Source organism: Mustelus asterias, chromosome 10, assembly GCF_964213995.1.
Source record: "Mustelus asterias chromosome 10, sMusAst1.hap1.1, whole genome shotgun sequence".
Lineage (NCBI taxonomy): Eukaryota > Metazoa > Chordata > Chondrichthyes > Carcharhiniformes > Triakidae > Mustelus > Mustelus asterias.
Genome location: NC_135810.1, coordinates 113,271,905 through 113,289,487, shown reverse-complemented (window position 1 = coordinate 113,289,487; position 17,583 = coordinate 113,271,905). Strand labels below are relative to the sequence as shown.

General features: G+C 46.7%; 1 protein-coding gene across 1 annotated transcript in view; it reads right to left on the bottom strand.

Annotated features, from left to right (window-relative positions):
* LOC144499888 (interleukin-13 receptor subunit alpha-1-like) overlaps positions 1-16,956 on the bottom strand; it is a 52,094-nt gene extending 35,138 nt beyond the window's left edge. Inside the window, exons 1-2 of the mRNA XM_078222522.1 lie at positions 16,387-16,956; positions 3,641-3,778 (exon numbers count right to left, since the gene is read on the bottom strand). Coding sequence (XP_078078648.1) covers positions 3,641-3,728 — 88 coding nt within the window. The 5' untranslated portion in view covers positions 3,729-3,778; positions 16,387-16,956. The remainder of the gene's footprint in view (positions 1-3,640; positions 3,779-16,386) is intronic.
* Between the last annotated feature and the right edge of the window lie 627 nt (positions 16,957-17,583).

The following is a 17,583-nucleotide window of genomic DNA, read 5'->3' as shown; positions in this document are numbered from 1 at the left end:
ACTTTAACCTGGTGTTGTGAGACTTCTTACTGTGCCGGCGCCGGCATCTCCACATCATCAGCAGCCGCAGAATTATATTCGACTGCAGTCTATAACTTCATGGTCCACGTAACTCCCACTCTACTATTACCATCAAGCCAGCAGATCAAGCCTGGTTCAATGAAGAGTGGATAAGGGTTTACGAGGGAGCAGCTCTGGGCTGTTAAAAGTGAGGTGAGGATACAACACAGACTGCTTACATGTCAAATATCAGAAGCAGCAAGTGACAGACAGAGCTAAGTTATTCCACAACCAATGGATTGATCTCAGCTCTGAAGTTCTGCCATATCCAGTCATGAATTGTGGCAGACAATCCAACAACTCATTCGGAGAAGGAGGCTCCACAAATATCCTCATCCTCAATGATGGAGGAGCCCAGCATATCAGTGCCAACTGATGCCGACTGAACCATTTGCAACTATTTTCAGTCATGAATGATCCATCTCGACCTCCTCACATTCCAGATGCCAATCTTCATAGAATCATAGAATCCCTACAGTGCAGAAGGAGGCCATTTGGCCCATTAAGCCTGCAACAATCTCCCACAGGTCTTATCCCCGTAATCCCACACATTTACACTCCTAATCCCCCTGACACTAAGGGGCAATTTAGCTTGGTCAATCAACCTAACCAGTACATCTTTGGAGTATGGGAGGAAACCGGAGCACCCTGAGGAAACCCACGCAGACATGGGGAGAATGTGCAAACTCCACACAGACAGTGACCCGAGGCCGGAATTGAACTCGGGTTCCTCACGCTGTGAGGCAGCAATGCTAACCACTGTGCCACCAATTTGATTCACTTCATGTGATAGAAGAACCAGCTGAAGGCACTGGACACTGCAAAAGCTCTGTTCCCTGAGAATATTCCTACATTCCATGTCAATTAGCAAGATCTGGACAATATCCAATCTCAGGCTGATAAATGGCAACTAATAAGCACGCCACATAAGTGCCAGACAATGACCATCTCCAACAAAAGAAAATTAAACTATCTCTCCTTGACATTCAATGACATTACCATCCCTCATTATCAACATCCTGAGGGGACTGATGACCAGAAAATGAGCTGGAACAGGGATACAAACACTGTGTCTGCAAGAGCAAGATCAGAGGCTGGGAATTCTGCAGAGTAACTCACCTCCTGACCCCCCCAAATCCTGACCACCATCAACAAGACACAAGTGATGGAATATTCTCCTCCAGCCTGCATGAGTGCAGCTCCAACAATGCTCAAGAAACTTGACATCATCCAAGACAAAAGAGGCTGCTTGGTTGATTCAACATTGACTCCCTCTATCACCAATGCAGCAATGCGTACCACCTACAAGATGCACTGGAGCAACTCACCAAGGCTCCTGAGGCAGCACCTTCCAAACCCGGGACCTCTACCGCCTAGAAGAACAAGGGCAGCAGGTGCATGGGAACACCATCACCTGCAAGTTCCCCACCAAATCATAGAATCTACAGTGCAGAAGGAGGCCATTCAGCCCATCGAGTCTGCACCAACAACAATCCCAACTAGGTCCCATCCCTGTCACCCTAACATATTTACACTCTTAATCCCCCTGACACTAAGGGACAATTTAGCATGGCCAATCAACCTAACCTGCACATCTTTGGAGTGTGGGAGGAAACCAGAGCACCCGGAGGAAATCCACACAGACACAGGGAGAATGTGCAAACTCTGCACAGACAGTGACCTGAGCCAGGAATCGAACCAGATCCCTGTTGCTGTAAGGCAGCATTGCTAACCACTGTGCCACCGTGCCATCCCTACTATTTTTTACTGTGTCTCATCTGATTCGGGCCTTTGATTTCTCTGCCTATCACTTTCCTTACTCTCCTTGCTGTCTTTTTGGACCCACGCACCCCAGATATTCTCTCTTCCACCTTCTTCTGTTGGGAGAAAGACACAAAAGTCTGAGGTCACGTACCAACCTACTCAAGAACAGCTTCTTCCCTGGTGCTGTCAGACTTTTGAATGGAACGACCTCGCACTAAGTTGATCTTTCTCTACACCCTAGCTTTGACTGTAACACTACATTCTGCACTCTCTCATTCCCTTCTCTGTGAACGGTATGCTTTGTCTGTATAGCACGCAAGAAACAATACTTTTCATTGTATGTTAATACATGTGACAATAATAAATCAAATCAAAAATCAAATTTTCTCTTGTTCTTGACTACCACTGCTCTGAATCCTTACATGGGTTCCCATTCCCCGTGCCATATTAATTTAAACCCTCCCCAACCACTCTAGCAAGTACAACCCCAAGGACATAAGTTCTGCTCCTGCCCAGATGTAACCCATCCAGTTTGTTCAGGTGTAACTGGCTGTGTTACGCTGCAATGGGAAGCCCACCTTCTGAGTGGAAATTTTAAGGCTCTTTACCTGGCCTAATGAACTACCTGCGAAGGTGCGAATGTGCAACCACCTCTCTGCCCTATCTCCCCCTGCTCATCCACCATCCCCCCTCCCCCAACCCCTTGACCTGGCCTTATACAAAATGGCTCTGGGTTAGAACCATGCTGGCAAAATGGTGGGAAATTCCAGGCCTGTCTACCAACAGTCCTTTCTCCACCAGCCTTCGCATTTCTGGCCCGGGATGGCAGTGACTTGGTACAGTTTCCTTTGGGCTCAAATCCAACCTTGACACGTGCTCCTGTGGCACAACGGGAATTGAGTGTGGGCAGTTTTAACCCAGCAGCAATCGACCCACTGGTAAAACTGTTTGCAATTAAACAGTCAATTATTAATTCACTCACTGGTCCAGGACCATAGAGGAAATGGAGAAAACTGCATTGGCAGGATATGGCTACTCTTTGAAAGTAGTGGTTCATTAGAAGTCGCCTGACATGGAAGTTCTTGATTCCAATGATATGCTTAGAATCATGAATCCTTACAGTGCAGAAGGAAGCCATTCGGCCCATCGAGCCTACACCGACAACAATCCCACCCAGGCACTATCCCCGTAACCCCAAGTATTTATCCTGCTAATTCCCCTGACACTAAGGGGCAACTTAGCATGGCTCATCTACCTAACCTGCACATTTTGGACTGTGGGAGGAAACCGGAGCACCCGGAGGAAACCCATGCAGACACGGGGAGAACATGCAGACTCTGCACCGTCACCCAAGGCCAGAATTGAACCTGGGTCCCAGACACTGTGAGGCAGCAGTGCCAACCACCACGCTGCCCAGTTCAATGGTTCTTGCTTCTTGTTGAATGGTTCTTGGTTCATTTTCCAAAGCCAGTGACTCTCGCCTTGGTGAGCACATAACACCTTCAAAGGCTAGGATAGATAATTGAAGCTAAAACTTCTGTGGCACAGCACATACATTCCATAGACAACAGCAAAACATCATCAGTGAACAAGCTCTCTACAGGACTGAGAATGCTGAGGAGAATTTACAGGCAGGGTTTTATGGCCTCGCCTGTCCCGAAACCGCAAAATCCCGCCCAAGGCCCCTCGCCTGCTCTGATTCCCGTGGTGGGCGGGGTGGTAAAACTCCAGCCTATGTTTCAGATTAATGGTGAAAGATTGAATTACACAAGTTTATCTTAGATTATTCTGATATTGAAATGTTGAATTTACTTACCCTTGCCTTCCGAGGAAGTGAGAGCAGCTCCATCTGCAGCAATCGTCCAAGGAATGGTCAAGATCAGGGAAGATAGAGCGAACAGCATGATGGTGGATCACGGATGACAAATATAATCATTCACAGTCCCAACACAACCTGAGGAACAGTGCATGTGTGGATTAAAATGCTTTGTGACAATTGTCTTGCTTCTATCTTCTTGCTTAACGTTTTGAAATGTTCAATACGTTCCAATTTGAAGTGTTTCTGGCCCGCTGTACCAGCGGATCTGTGCAGAGAGCCAGGAAGATAGCGCGTGAGGCTTTCACGTTGGGAGCGAATCGAGTCCATGCTAAAGGCCATCTACCCAGCCATGTTTTATCAGCAACATTGGTTTTACACCAGAATGGGCAATGTCCGTGGTGGGGGGAGTTGGGGGAAGGGGGCGGCAGGAGAGCTCCCAGTACACTGGGAGATCAGGGCACCTGCGCAATGGCGCCCCGAGCGCTCTGCAGCCGGCTTCACTGGTGAACTTAGGCTCCACTCCCCTTACTGGTGAGAATCACAATTGGGGCTCTTTTTTTTTGCATTGCACTGAATGCCATAAGATTGCGACTGGCACCATTCCCTCCCGTTTTCTCATTCTTTCGGCACGTAGAATTTGTTTGGAAAGATCGCGCCATTTATTTTCATTTATTTCTGTCTCTGACCATAAAAAAGAAAATAGGATAATTTCTTTCACTGTGAGATCAATCCTCGCTCATCAAAGGATAGTGCCAGCTTGGTTAGCTCTCCTCTTATACACACACACATGCACAGACTCACGACAGACACACAGACACACACAGACACACGCACAAACACACACACAGACACACACACAGACACACAGCCACAAACAGACACACACACACAGCCACACATAGGCACACACACAGACACACGCGCACACACACATCCACACAGACACACACACAGACACACGCACAGACACACGCACAGACACACGCAGACACACACAGACACATACACAGACACACACACACACACACACACATGCATACACACATGCATACACAGACACACACACTCACACATGCACACACACCCACACAGACTTGCGGCAGACACATACAACATACGCACACACCCACAAACACACGCACACATGGATGCACTCATAGACTCGCGACAGACACGCACACACACACACAGACTCACACATACACAGACTCACAACAGGCACATACACACAGGCACACAAACTCAGGACAGGTGCACATGCACACACTGACTCACGCACACACACACACAGACACACACACACACACTCGTGACAGACACACACACGCACTCTCTCTGTGACTGTTTTCTTGTGATATGTTAATATTGAAGCTGCCGACATCCAGGAAACTCTGTTACAATCTGATTCAGAAACTCAACTAGACCAGTCACACAAAAGGCCGCAGTGGTTAAAGCAAGCCAGAGGTTGGGCATTCAGAGACGAATGGTTCAAATATTGATGTTCCAAAGCCCCACCATTGCTTGTGAGCCACAAGTCGGGTGCGTGATCCAATATCTGGATGACAGCAGTTGTAGCAACACCCAAGTTTTCTTGGCACAGTACAGGACAACTGCAGGGACAGCACTCGTTCAAAATGAAGACTCGACATCACTTTCTCAAGAGTGAAGCAGGGATGGGTATTAAACACTGACCTTGCCCATGTTGCCAAACTCCCAGAATAAAATTTTTAAAATCCCCAGGTCTTTCCACAAAGTAACTAGGTTGGGAAATGTGATCAAAGGTTCAACTATGGGAGTAAAAACAGACGTCAAACACAAGAGAATGTTTTGTGTTAACCATGACCGCTATCTTCGGCTGCAGTGCCAGGCCAATAGAGCATAAACCTCAGCAATTGACGTTCAGCATACCCAATGTGCTGATCAGATCCCCCCTGCAATACAATTCTGGACAAGATCTTAAAGGTTATAAAGAAGATAAAGGTCAGTATTTTTGACATAACTACAGATCTACACCTATCAACTCAAACTTTGGTGTGGAGATACCAGTGTTGGACTGGGGTGGGCACAGTAAGAGGTCTCACGACACCAGGTTAAAGTCCAACAGGTTTACTTGGTATCACGAGCTTCACTTGATGAAGGAGCAGCATTCTGAAAGCTCGCGATTCCAAATAAACTGTTAGACTTCAACCTGGTATTGCGAGACTTCTTACTGGGCCCACCTCAAACTTTAGTTTTAGCTTTTAACACACGATCCTGCTCCCATGCCCACATGTCTGTCCTTGGCCTGCTGCAATGTTCCAGTGAAGCTCAACGCAAACTGGAGGAGCAGCATCTCATCTTCCGGCTGGACACTTTACAGCTTCCGGTCTCAACATCGAATTCAACAACTTCAGATGATTAGCTTGACCCCACCTTGACCCCTTTGTTTTCATTTTATTTAATTCCTAACTGTTCTCTGCCTTTTATTTCTTTATTGTTTCTCTATTTTTCTTCCCCCCCAACTCTTTCCCTCCTTTTATCCCACCATTCCTCCTCTTTGCTTCCCTTTTCCCCTTTTTTCCCAATTTTATCTCTCTCCCACCCATTCCCTCCCCCCTTCCCCCATATCTCCATCTGTCACAGCTCACCCTCTGATTTCAGCTTCTCTGCCGTTTGGCCATTCACACCTTCTATTCTCTCTATGGGCTGCCATTAGCAGCCTTTCCCCTGGTTTTTGTGGCTCAGCCTCATCTTTCATTCCCTCACCCTGCAGTATGAATATCTCCCACTTTCTATGCCTTTTAGCTTTGACAAAGGGTCGTCTGGACTCAAAACGTCAGCTCTTTTCTCTCCTCACAGATGCTGCCAGACCTGCTGAGATTTTCCAGTATTGTCTCTTTTGGTTTTAGCTTTAACAGTGTTATGCAGGTGATGATGAAGGGGAATACAATGGGGTGACTGCACCAAATTAAAAGAAAGAGTCTTCTAAGTACCTGAAGGAAAAAATTGATAGGAGCAGCTGTACATAGAATCATAGAATCCCTACAGTGCAGAAGGAGGTCATTCGGCCTATCGAGTCTGCACCGACCACAATCCCACCCAGGCCTTATCCCCATAGCCCCATGCATTTACCCTAGCTAGTCCCCCTGACACTAACGGGCAATTTAGCATGGCCAATCCACCTAACTTGCATATCTTTGGCCTGTGGGAGGAAACCGGAGCACCCAGAGGAAACCCACGCAGACACGGGGAGAATGTGCAAACTGCACACAGACAGTGACCAGTGGACAGGGAATTGAACCCGGGTCCCTGGCGCTGTTAGGCAGCAGTGCTAACCACTGTGCCACCCTGCCGCCCCGTGTGTACGAGAGGTACTGTGGAGTGTTCAATTCAGTGGGACTCTCCAGATGTTGCCAAGCACAACCTAATACTTAAGTCAACTTCCCTGCCACGATGGCACATTGACTGAGTGAGGTTAATTGAAACCACCTCGGTGTGAGATTTTCCAGCATTTTGTGTTCATGTTTCAGTGTGGGTCTCTGCCAGCCTGCTGATTATCACGTGGCACAGTTTGGTACTGTGAACTTTACGAAACGGAATTTCTGCCAGGGTTCTCCTGATTGTCTGTGGCAAATAGTTTGAGTGATGCTTTCCCGAATAGAGGCACAGTAAGGCAATCAGGAAAGGCACTGTGGATATTTATCCTTCTGGCATACACTTAGGAATAGGCATAGACATTCAGCCCCTCAAGTCTGCCCTGTCATTCAATTAGGTCATGGTGGGCCAGTTTCTTAACTCCGTTTACCCATCTTGCTTCCATACCCCTGAATCGAATTGAGGAATAGCAGAGCTCTGCAATATCAGGTGGGATTTTACGGCCTTGCTTGTCCCAAGACCGTAATAGCCCACCCAAGGTCAATGGATCGCTCCATGGTCCGCCCATCGCCCGCTCCAATTCCCATGGCAGACGGGGTGGTAAAATTCTGGTCATGGTCTCGGGCGGCACGGTGGCACAGTGGTTAGCGCTGCTGCCTCACAGCACCAGTGACCCGGGTTTAATTCCGGTCTTGGGTGACTGTCTGTGTGGAGTTTGCACATTCTCCCCGTGTCTGCGTGGGTTTTCTCTGGGTGCTCCAGTTTCCTCCCACAGTCCAAAGGTGTGCGAGTTAGGCTAATTGGACATGCTAAATTGACCGTTAATGTCAGGGGGACGAGCAGGGTAAACATGTGGGTTATGGGGATAGGACCTGGGTGGGATTGTAGTTGGTGCAGACTCGATGGGTCAACTGCCTTCTTCTGTCCTGTTGGGGTTCTATGATTCTATGATTCAAAAAGGCTCAACCATACACGAGGGGTGGCACGGTGGCACAGTGGTTAGCACTGCTGCCTCACAGCACCAGGGACCCAGGTTCGATTCCTGGCTTGGGTCACTGCCTGTGTGGAGTTTGCATGTTCTCCCCGTGTCTGCGTGGGTTTCCTCCGGGTGCTCCAGTTTCCTCCCACAGTCTGAAAGACACGTTGGTTCGGTGCATTGACCCGAACAGGCGCCGGAATGTGGCGACAAGGGGAATTTCACAGTAACTTCATTGCAGTGTTAATGTAAGCTTTACTTGTGACTAACAAATAAACTTTTTTTTATTACTTTTACTTTAAGTTACAGAACAACTTATTTGTGATACTTGTGATGTGGCATGTTTCTATTTTAAAACCATGATTTATGGGCAGCAGAATTTTTGACGATGATGCCATTGTGAACCTGGGAGAACTTAAAGGAGAAGTCATCTTACTGTATGTAAATGTGCCTTTAAGGGAATTGCCCTTTAAGGGGCTGTGTATGCTGGTTTGGTGGAGTCGAATATAAACTTCCACCTATTGAATCATCTAAATATTTCTGTGAGGATTGTGCCAATGTGACCATCATCTTTCTATTTGTCATCAAAAGATTGAAAAACAAACATGTTTTTAAAAAAGTCCCAAAGAAGTCCAATGGATATCCTGGAAACATTTTGTCTTTGTGTTTGTTGCTCTACCACAACTGTCAGAAAGATTGATCACTGTTAACTTGCTAGATTTTACTCTCTCGCACCAGAGCGCTAAAACATATTTGTTCATGTTTTAAAAGTGGGGAAGGTACACACTTGTTTTCTCAATACATTAGAAACAAAACCATCATGCGCATTCTCAAATGCCCAGGAGCAAGTCTTTTAAAACGTAATCTGACACAACGCTATCAAAAGTATAAGTGGCAGGGAAGGCTTTGTCATCAGAGTTGGGTCTATCACTGTAAAAAATGCCTGGCAGCAGATGGAATCGTAGGGCAGAATTTTCCCGCCCGCCAAGGGAATCATAGTAGATTGGGGGGGTGGGGGGTGTGACAGGGGGTGGGGGGGGGGGGGGGGGGGGTGAGGCGGGGGGGGGGAGGTTGAGGGACAAACCATGCAAAGGTCCGTTGACCTCGGGTAGGAATTTCCGGTCTTGGGGCGAGCGCGTCTGGAAAATCCTCCCATAAAACCATTGGCCGCAATTTTACCGATTTAGTGTAGACAGGCTCACAGAATGGAATTCTCCGTTGGTCTCGGGCAGAATTTGATGAGCCTCGCCCCAAGTGAACTTGTAAAATCCCGCCCATAGAGTGATGCAGTGCAGAAAAGGCCCTTCAGCCCATTGAGTCTGCATCCATAATATCTACCACGAAAGGCGCGCTGATCCCATTTTCCTGCACTTGTCACATATCCTTGAATATTATGATATTTCAAGTGCTCATCCAAATAGTTTTTTAAAGGTACTAAGGTTTACGGCCTCGACCCCCTCCCCAGGCATGCATTCCAGATTCCCACCACCCTCTGAGTGAAAATGTTTTTTCTCAAATCCCCTCTGAATCTCCTGCCCCTTACCCTAAAACTATGCCCCCTCGTGATTGGCCCCTCAACCAAGATGGCACCTGCTCAAGATTCTTGTCTCCAGAGTGACAAGGAGCAGAATGGTACCCGAATTGTTCTGCTGCCTTCGCATCTGTCGGCATCTCAAACTATTTTCAATTGTTGTCACAATGATAATACTAGGTGACTTAGGATCATGAGATCATTTAGCATATAAGGAGGCCACTCAACCCATCATATGGCAGCACGGTGGCACAGTGGTTAGCACTGCTGCCTCACAACTCCAGGGAACCGAGTTTTATTCCTGGCTTGGGTCACTGTCTGTGTGGAGTTTGCACATTCTCCCCGTGTCTGCATGGGTTTCCTCCAGGTGCTCCGGTTTCCTCCCACAGTCTGAAATTCGTGCTGGTTAGATCCGTTGACCCAAACAGGTGCCGGAGTGTGGTGACTAGGGGAATTTCACAGTAACTTCATTGCAGTGTTAATGTAAGCCTTACTTGTGACACGAACAAACAAACGTTACTTTAACCTAACCTGCACATCTTTGGACGATTGGCCATGTTCAATTGATCCTAGTGTCAAGGGATTAGCAGGGTGAAAATTTGGGGTTACGGGAATAGGGCCTGGGTGGGATTCTGGTCGGTGCGGACTCGATGGGCTGAATGGCCTCCTTCTGCACTGTAGGGATTCCATCATTCTATGATATCTGTGACATCTATTTCAAAGTGACATCTAACTGGACCCATTTCTCTGATCTTTCCCCACAGCCCTGTCTTTTTTTTTCATTTTCAAAGGCTGGATTTTACGCTCCCCTGTCAGCAAGTTTGAAGGTGAGGAGACTTGTTAAATCTAGTGGCTGGTCTGCCCTTCCTGCCCACCACTGCCACTATACCAATGATTGGATTGGCGCAGGGAGGTCTGCCTGCTAGTGGGCCAATTAAAACCCTTAAGTCGACGATTGATGCCCACTTAAAGACCTCATCCCAACATCGCCAGGTTTAATCAGGATCAGATGAGGCTGGTGCCAAACGATCAGTCCTGCAGAGGCTGCTGGAAGAGAGAGTTGCCTCACTAACAGCCCCCCACACAACCCTCTCATCCCCACCCCCGCAGCCCGGACTCATTTGAGAGCCATCCCCCCCACCACCAAGATTTTACCCCACACGTCCAACTCCGCCCATGGCCTCTTAAACTCCAACTCATTACTCCTGCTCAAGTCCCACCCATCACTGGCACCCGCCAGACTCCCCAACTTACCTCAGTGATCCAGTCCCTCACATCCCTGGGGAGCTGCCGGCCTTCGATTGGCTGGCCAGTCTCTGAGGCGGACATTCGGTCCCTGAGGAGGGTGGGGAATCCCACCTCCAGCCCAGTCACAGCCAATTGATCATAAAATGGGTGCAGGCAGCCGGTTCCCCTCGGCAGACTCAGAGAATCAGGCACTCATCTCATTCATCCCCAAGGCCCTGATTTTAACGCCCCGAAATTGGGATGGGTGAGGGTCGCAGAACGACATTCTCCATTAGCCTCGGGTGCGATCTTACAAGCCTCGGGCGGGCGTGCTGGTAAAATTCCAGCCCAAGTGTTCATTCAATTCCTTTTTGAATGTTATTAGATCATAGATGTTAGAATCCTACAGCGTAGAAGGAGGTCCTTCGGCCCATCGAGTCTGTACCGACCACAATCCCACCCAGACCCTATCTCCATAACCCCATGCATTTACCCTAGCTCGTCCCCCTGACATGAAGGGACAATTTAGCATGGCCTATCCACCTAACCTGCACATTATTGGATTATTTAATCTATTTTCACCAACCTTTCAGACACCTATGATTTTTATGTTCCAGGGATCGTATCCTTTGGCTTAAAACATTATTATATTTTGGGGCTGTTGCTTTGAATTTAGGGTAGTTGAAAGGGTTCATGTGACCTGCTCAATAGTCTACCTGATACTAAACCTGGGTGGTTTGGTTGTGCGAGATCAAAGGAAAGTATAGTTTGTTTTACTGAGAAAAAGATGCAAGGTATTTATGCTTGGAGACAATGGCGGCAATCCCTCAGAACACTGTGAGTAGGCCCTGTGAGTAGGCCCTGTGAGTAGGCCCTGTGTCTCCGAAATAATTTCCCTACAAAAAGCAAAATAGTGCTTCATCAAATTTTCTTGTTTTATTTGTTACATTACATGTTGTAAGACATGAAATCTTGATGTGTTATTCTTTCAGCTATTAACTGGAAGTTCAAATTTCTATTTTAACCATTGTCCCATCAATCAAAGGCAGAGGTTGTAACAACAGTACCTTCCAGGTTATAACAATTTATTGTCTTAAAATCCTCTGTGGATAGTTTCACCAATTTTCTCAAATCAGTGTCCTTTAGGTAACAACTCTTCTGCTGTTGGAAACAATTTTTCCCAGTCTACTTGATCAAAACCTCTCTTATGAATGAAAGAAAATTCAGTAGCAATTGGTGGCATTCACGCCACCTGTTCCATCAAATCAAAACATTAAATGAACTAAAGTGATCAAATATTCAAGATGGACAGAAGGATCCTGACAGCACCAAGAATAACATGGTTTCAGTATCATCATCAGACAGGTACTACTGTTTTAAGGTGATCCCTCAACAAGACTGCAAGAGATAGAGAATCTGGTGAGCTGGTGCGATGACAATAATCTCTCCCTCAATGTCAACAAAATGAAGGTGATAATCATCAACTTTAGGAAACGTAGTTGAGGACATGCCCCTGTCTAATCAATGGGATGAAGTAGAAAGGGTCGAGAGCTTCAGGCTTTTTGGTGTCCAGGTCACCAACAACCTGCTCAGGTCCCCCCATGCTGACACTATAGTTAAGAAAGCCCTCCAATGCCTCTACTTTCTCAGAAGACTAAGGAAATTTGGCACGTCAGCTACGACTCTCACCAACTTTTACAGATGCACCATAGAAAGCATTCTTTCTGGTTGTATCACAGCTTGGTATGTCTCCTGCTCTGCCCAAGATCGTAATAAACTACAGCGGGTCATGAACGAAGCCCAGTCTATCACACAAACCAGCCTCTCATCCATTGACACTGTCTACACTTCCCGCTGCCTCAGAAAAGCAGCCAACATAATCAAGGACCCCATGGATCCCGGACATTCTCTCTTCCACCTTCTTCCATCGGGGAAAGGATACAAAAGTCTGAGGTCACGTACCAACCGACTCAAAAACAGCTTCTTCCCTGCTGGCATCAGACTTTTGAATGGATCTATTTTATACTAAGTTGATCTTTCTCTACACCCTAGCCATGACTGTAACACTACATTCTTCACTCTCTCCTTTCCTTCTCTATGAACGGGATGCTTTGTCTGTCTAGCGCGCAAAAACAATACTTTTCACTGCATACCAATATATGTGACAATAATAAATCAAATCAAATCAATTCAATTACGTTGGAAATATTAACAGTGTTTTGGAAGTTGCATTCTGATAAGGCATCTGTTTTCGAGAACACTTGTGACTTTGCCTGCAACATACATTAGTGCTTCTAATGTATAATAGCTATGGTGATTGAATAGGGCCTACTTTGCTGTTCACCCTAATCTAAGCCTCAGGCAGTCAAAGTACAACCAAAGTGCGGAATGTAGTGTACATCCAAAGTATCCTCAGCTTGCACGAGCTTGAATCCTGCAGCTTATCATTTCCTACTCAGGGTATCCATATATCCATATTCATACAGAGCAGAAGGAGGCCATTCAGTCCATCGAGTCTGCACCGACCACAATGCCATCCAGGCCCTATTTTTGTAACCCCACATATTTACCCTGCTAATCCCCCTGACACTAGGGTCAATTTATCATGGCCAATCAACCTAACCCGCACATTTTGGAGTGTGGGAGGAAACTGGAGCACCCGGAGGAAACCCACGCAGACAAGGGGAGAACGTGCAAATGCCACACAGACAGTGACCCAAGCCGGGAATTGAACCCGGGTCCCTGGCGCTGTGAGGCAGCAGTGCTAACCACTGTGCCACCACGCCGCCCCAAAGGGTGGGGGTGGTCTTGTGGTGCAGTGGCTACCTCTTAGCCCGAAGCTCCAGGTTTGAGTACCACCCCAGGCCTTGATGGCCAAGGAAGGTGCATTCATAACGTGGCCAAACAGATAGAGTGTGTCTACCTGTAAATTCTTGCAAACATGCCAAAGGCTGACGGTAAGAGATTCCTGGTCAGCCACACTTGATGTGGAGTGGCACCTGTTAAGCCATAACCCTCTGGCAGTAGACCAGGGATGTGTTCTGGGAATTACTAGCTATGGAAACAAACAAAAGTCTGCCTTTGTGCACCATTTGTTTTTTTTAAATTCATTAATGGGGTGTGACTGTCACTGAACATTTATTTCCCATCGCTAACTGCCCTTGAACCGAGTGGCTTGCTCAGCCATTTCTATTGCTGTGGATTATGATCAGGTAAAGGTGGCAGATTTCCTCCCTTAAAGGACATTAGTGAACCAGATGAGTTTTTACAACAACTAACAATGAATTCATGCTCATCATTTTGAATTTTTCTCAGTTGAATTCAAATTTCACCATTTGCCTTGGTGGGATTTGAACCTGGGTCTCCAGAACACGACCCTGGGTCTCTAAATTACGAGTCTCATGACAATACCACTATGCCACTATCTCCCCTTGTAGGAAGAGAATTGGAATAAAGGATGGACCATTTAGAACTGAGATGAGGAGGAACCACTTCACTTAGATGGATATGAATCTTTGGGATCCTCCTAGCTATGGATGCTCAGTTAATGATGGGATTCAGGATTGCGATCAAAAGGCTTGAGGGGTCGAAGGGATATCAGGGCAGGGAGGGAAAGTGGAGTTGAGGTAGACATTCAGCCATGATTTTATTGAATGTCAGGGTAGACCCAGCCCACGTGGTCCATTCCTGCTCCTGTTTTCTTATTTTCTTATGGCCTCTCAGTGCATTTCAATGGCACATTTGCTCTTGGTGAACATTGTACCCAGAAATATTCAATTCAGAGCAAGTGGAAACCAACTAGCCCCTATAAAAGCAGAAAAAAGTACAGAACACCCACGGGGTTATAAAATATCTCTGGCCCTTTTGTGTGGAGCCTCCATTGACTTGCTATTAACTCATATCGGCGGCACAGTGGCACTGCTGCCTCACAGCACCAGGAACCCGGGTTCGATTCCGGCCTCGGGTGACTGTGTGGAGTCTGCACGTTCTCCCCGTGTCTGTGTGGGTTTCCTCTGGGCACTCCGGTTTCCTTCCACACTCCGAAGATGTGCAGGTTAGGTGGATTGGCCATGCAAAATTGTCAATTAGTGCCAAGGGGGATAAATACATGGAGTTACGGGGATAGGGCCTGGGCGGGATTGTTGTTGGTGTAGACATGTTAGGCTGAATGGCCTCCTCCTGTACTGTAAGGATTCTATGATTCTATGGTTTGCAAGCTGAGCTCGATAAGCCAAAAGCCATTTTCTTTCTAGACTTAGGTTGAGATTTGAGAAATGACATTCCTGACTGTTATCAGGTTTCCCGTGAAAAAGATGAGAAACAGCTGCATAATGAATTCAAAACAAAAAGTGGAAGGACCATTTAGATCTGAAACGTCGGCCGGAGTTTTACCGGCATGCCTGCCCTGGAATCGGGATGGGCGAGGCTCACAGAATGGCATTCTCTGTTGGCCTCGGGTGGAATCTTACGAGCCTTGGGCAGGCAAGACGGTAAAATTCCAGTAGTTAACTCCAATTCACTCCACAGATGCTGCCAGGTCTGCTGAGTTTTTATATGGAAATCAATTATCTTGATTATCAGAAAGAAGACAATATAAATCAGCATTAACATAAATCGCAGAAAACACCAACATTCATGCAAGTATCTGAAACATTAATTAAGAACATAAGAACTAGAAGCAGGAGTAGGCCATCTGGTCCCCTCAAGCCTGCTCCGCCATTCAATAAGATCATGGCTGATCTTTTCGTGGGCATGGTAAGAAGTCTCACAACACCAGGTTAAAGTCAAACAGGTTTATTTGTTATCACGAGCTTTCAGAGCGCTGCTCCTTCATCACCTGATGAAGGAGCAGTGCTCTGAAAGCTCGTGATAATAATCAGGTGATGAAGGAGCAGCGCTCTGAAAGCTCGTGATAATAAATAAACCTGTTTGACTTTAACCTGGTGTTGTGAGACTTCTTACTGTGCCCACCCCAGTCCAACGCTGGCATCTCCACATCGTAATCTTTTCGTGGACTCAGCTCCATTTATCCACCCAAATAAAAAAAATCAAAAGAAATATCAGATATACCAATATCAGCATTAGAGATGCTAATAAAACAGCAAAAATATTCATATAAATAATAACACTGGGATATTCCAGCCACAGAAATAACAGAAAACTACAGCAAGCTACAACAAAAGCAGAAAATGCTGGAGAAATTCAAAGGGTCTGACAGCAGCTGTGCAGAGAGAATAGAGCCAAGGTTTCGAGTCTGGATGACCGTTAGACAGTAAACTACTGGGCAGCTGCTGTGGACAGAGGGATGGGAGCCAAAACCTTGCATTTCGTTGTTAACTGAAGCATCCAGCCACAGAAGCAAAAGTCCAGATTTCTAACCAGCTACAAGTTCCCCCATTTAAGGGAGCAATGTTAAAATAAAAATCGTGATGTGGAGATGCCGGCGTTGGACTAGGGTAAACACAGTAAGAGTATTAACAACACCAGGTTAAAGTCCAACAGGTTTATTTGGTAGCAAATGGCATGTGCTACCAAATAAACCTGTTGGACTTTAACCTGGTGTTGTTAAAACTCTTACTGTACTTAAAATAAAATAAAAATAAAAATCGACAGAGGGAGAGAGAAAAAATCACCCGTTTGAGATGTGGTACTTACTGGTGGGATTCCCATGCACATATCTGGTGGGGTCCCCTTGATCCCGGAGGGTTTAAAATTTCCACTGCTCTGGACTCCTGTGGACACAAAGTGAATTTCACGAGGGGATGGGAAACTTATATCTCACCAGTCATGGGAGGCAAGTTGCCCAGCAGCCGCCCTGATGATTCACAGCACTTTATTCCCACAGGAAGTTACTGGTAAACGTGTGGCTACAGGTAAAGATGCGAGTCACCAAGACCGCAGATTTCTGTTCAGCCACAAAGTCGCCTTGCTTGACTTTCTTTTGTCGAAGAGGAAACGCATATGATTCCACGAATCATGTAGGTGGCGTTACTGTAAGTTAGGGCGTATAGATTGCAAACCTATAAAATATTTACACAGCTTCCCCGCTGATCTGTAGGGATACAAAAGAATTTGAGTTCATGCAATGGTTGTGCCAAACCGTCATATGAGCATCTCAAAGGACTTCACGTCCAGTGAGGCAGGGTCAGGAGGATGTAGGTTTTAGAAAGTGTCTTAAAGAAGAAAAGAGAGACTGAGACATACAATGAGGGAACTCCACAATGTGAAGCCTCAACTGCTGAAGAGCTCAAGGGGGAGGGGAGGTGAAAGCAATCAAGGGTGCACAGGAGCTGCACAGATGTCTTGGAGGGTTATCGGGCTGCAGAAGTTTAAAGTTTATTTATCAGTGTCACAAGTAGGCTTACATTAACGCTTCAGTGAAGTTACTGTGAAAATCCCCCAGTCGCCACACTCGGGCGCCTGGTACACTGAGGGAGCATTTAGCATGGCCAATGCACTAACCAGGAGAAGGTTAAAAAAGGACTTACATTAATCTACTGCTTTTCACAGGCATCCCAGAACACTTTAGACCCCGTCCACCACTCAATCTATCATGCAAGCCAGTCTCCCATCCATTGACTCTGTCTACACTTCCCGCTGCCTCGGCAAAGTAGCCAGCATAATCAAGGATCCCACACACCCCGGACATACTCTCTTCCACTTTCTTCCCTCGGGAAAAAGATACAAAGGTCTGAGGTCACGTGCCAACCGACACAAGAACATTTCTTCCCTGCTGCCATTAGACTTTTGGATGGACCTACTTTGTACTGGGGCGGCACGGTGGCACAGTGCTAGCACTGTTGCCTCACAGCGCCAAGGGCCAGGGGTCGATTCCCAGTTTGGGTCACTGTC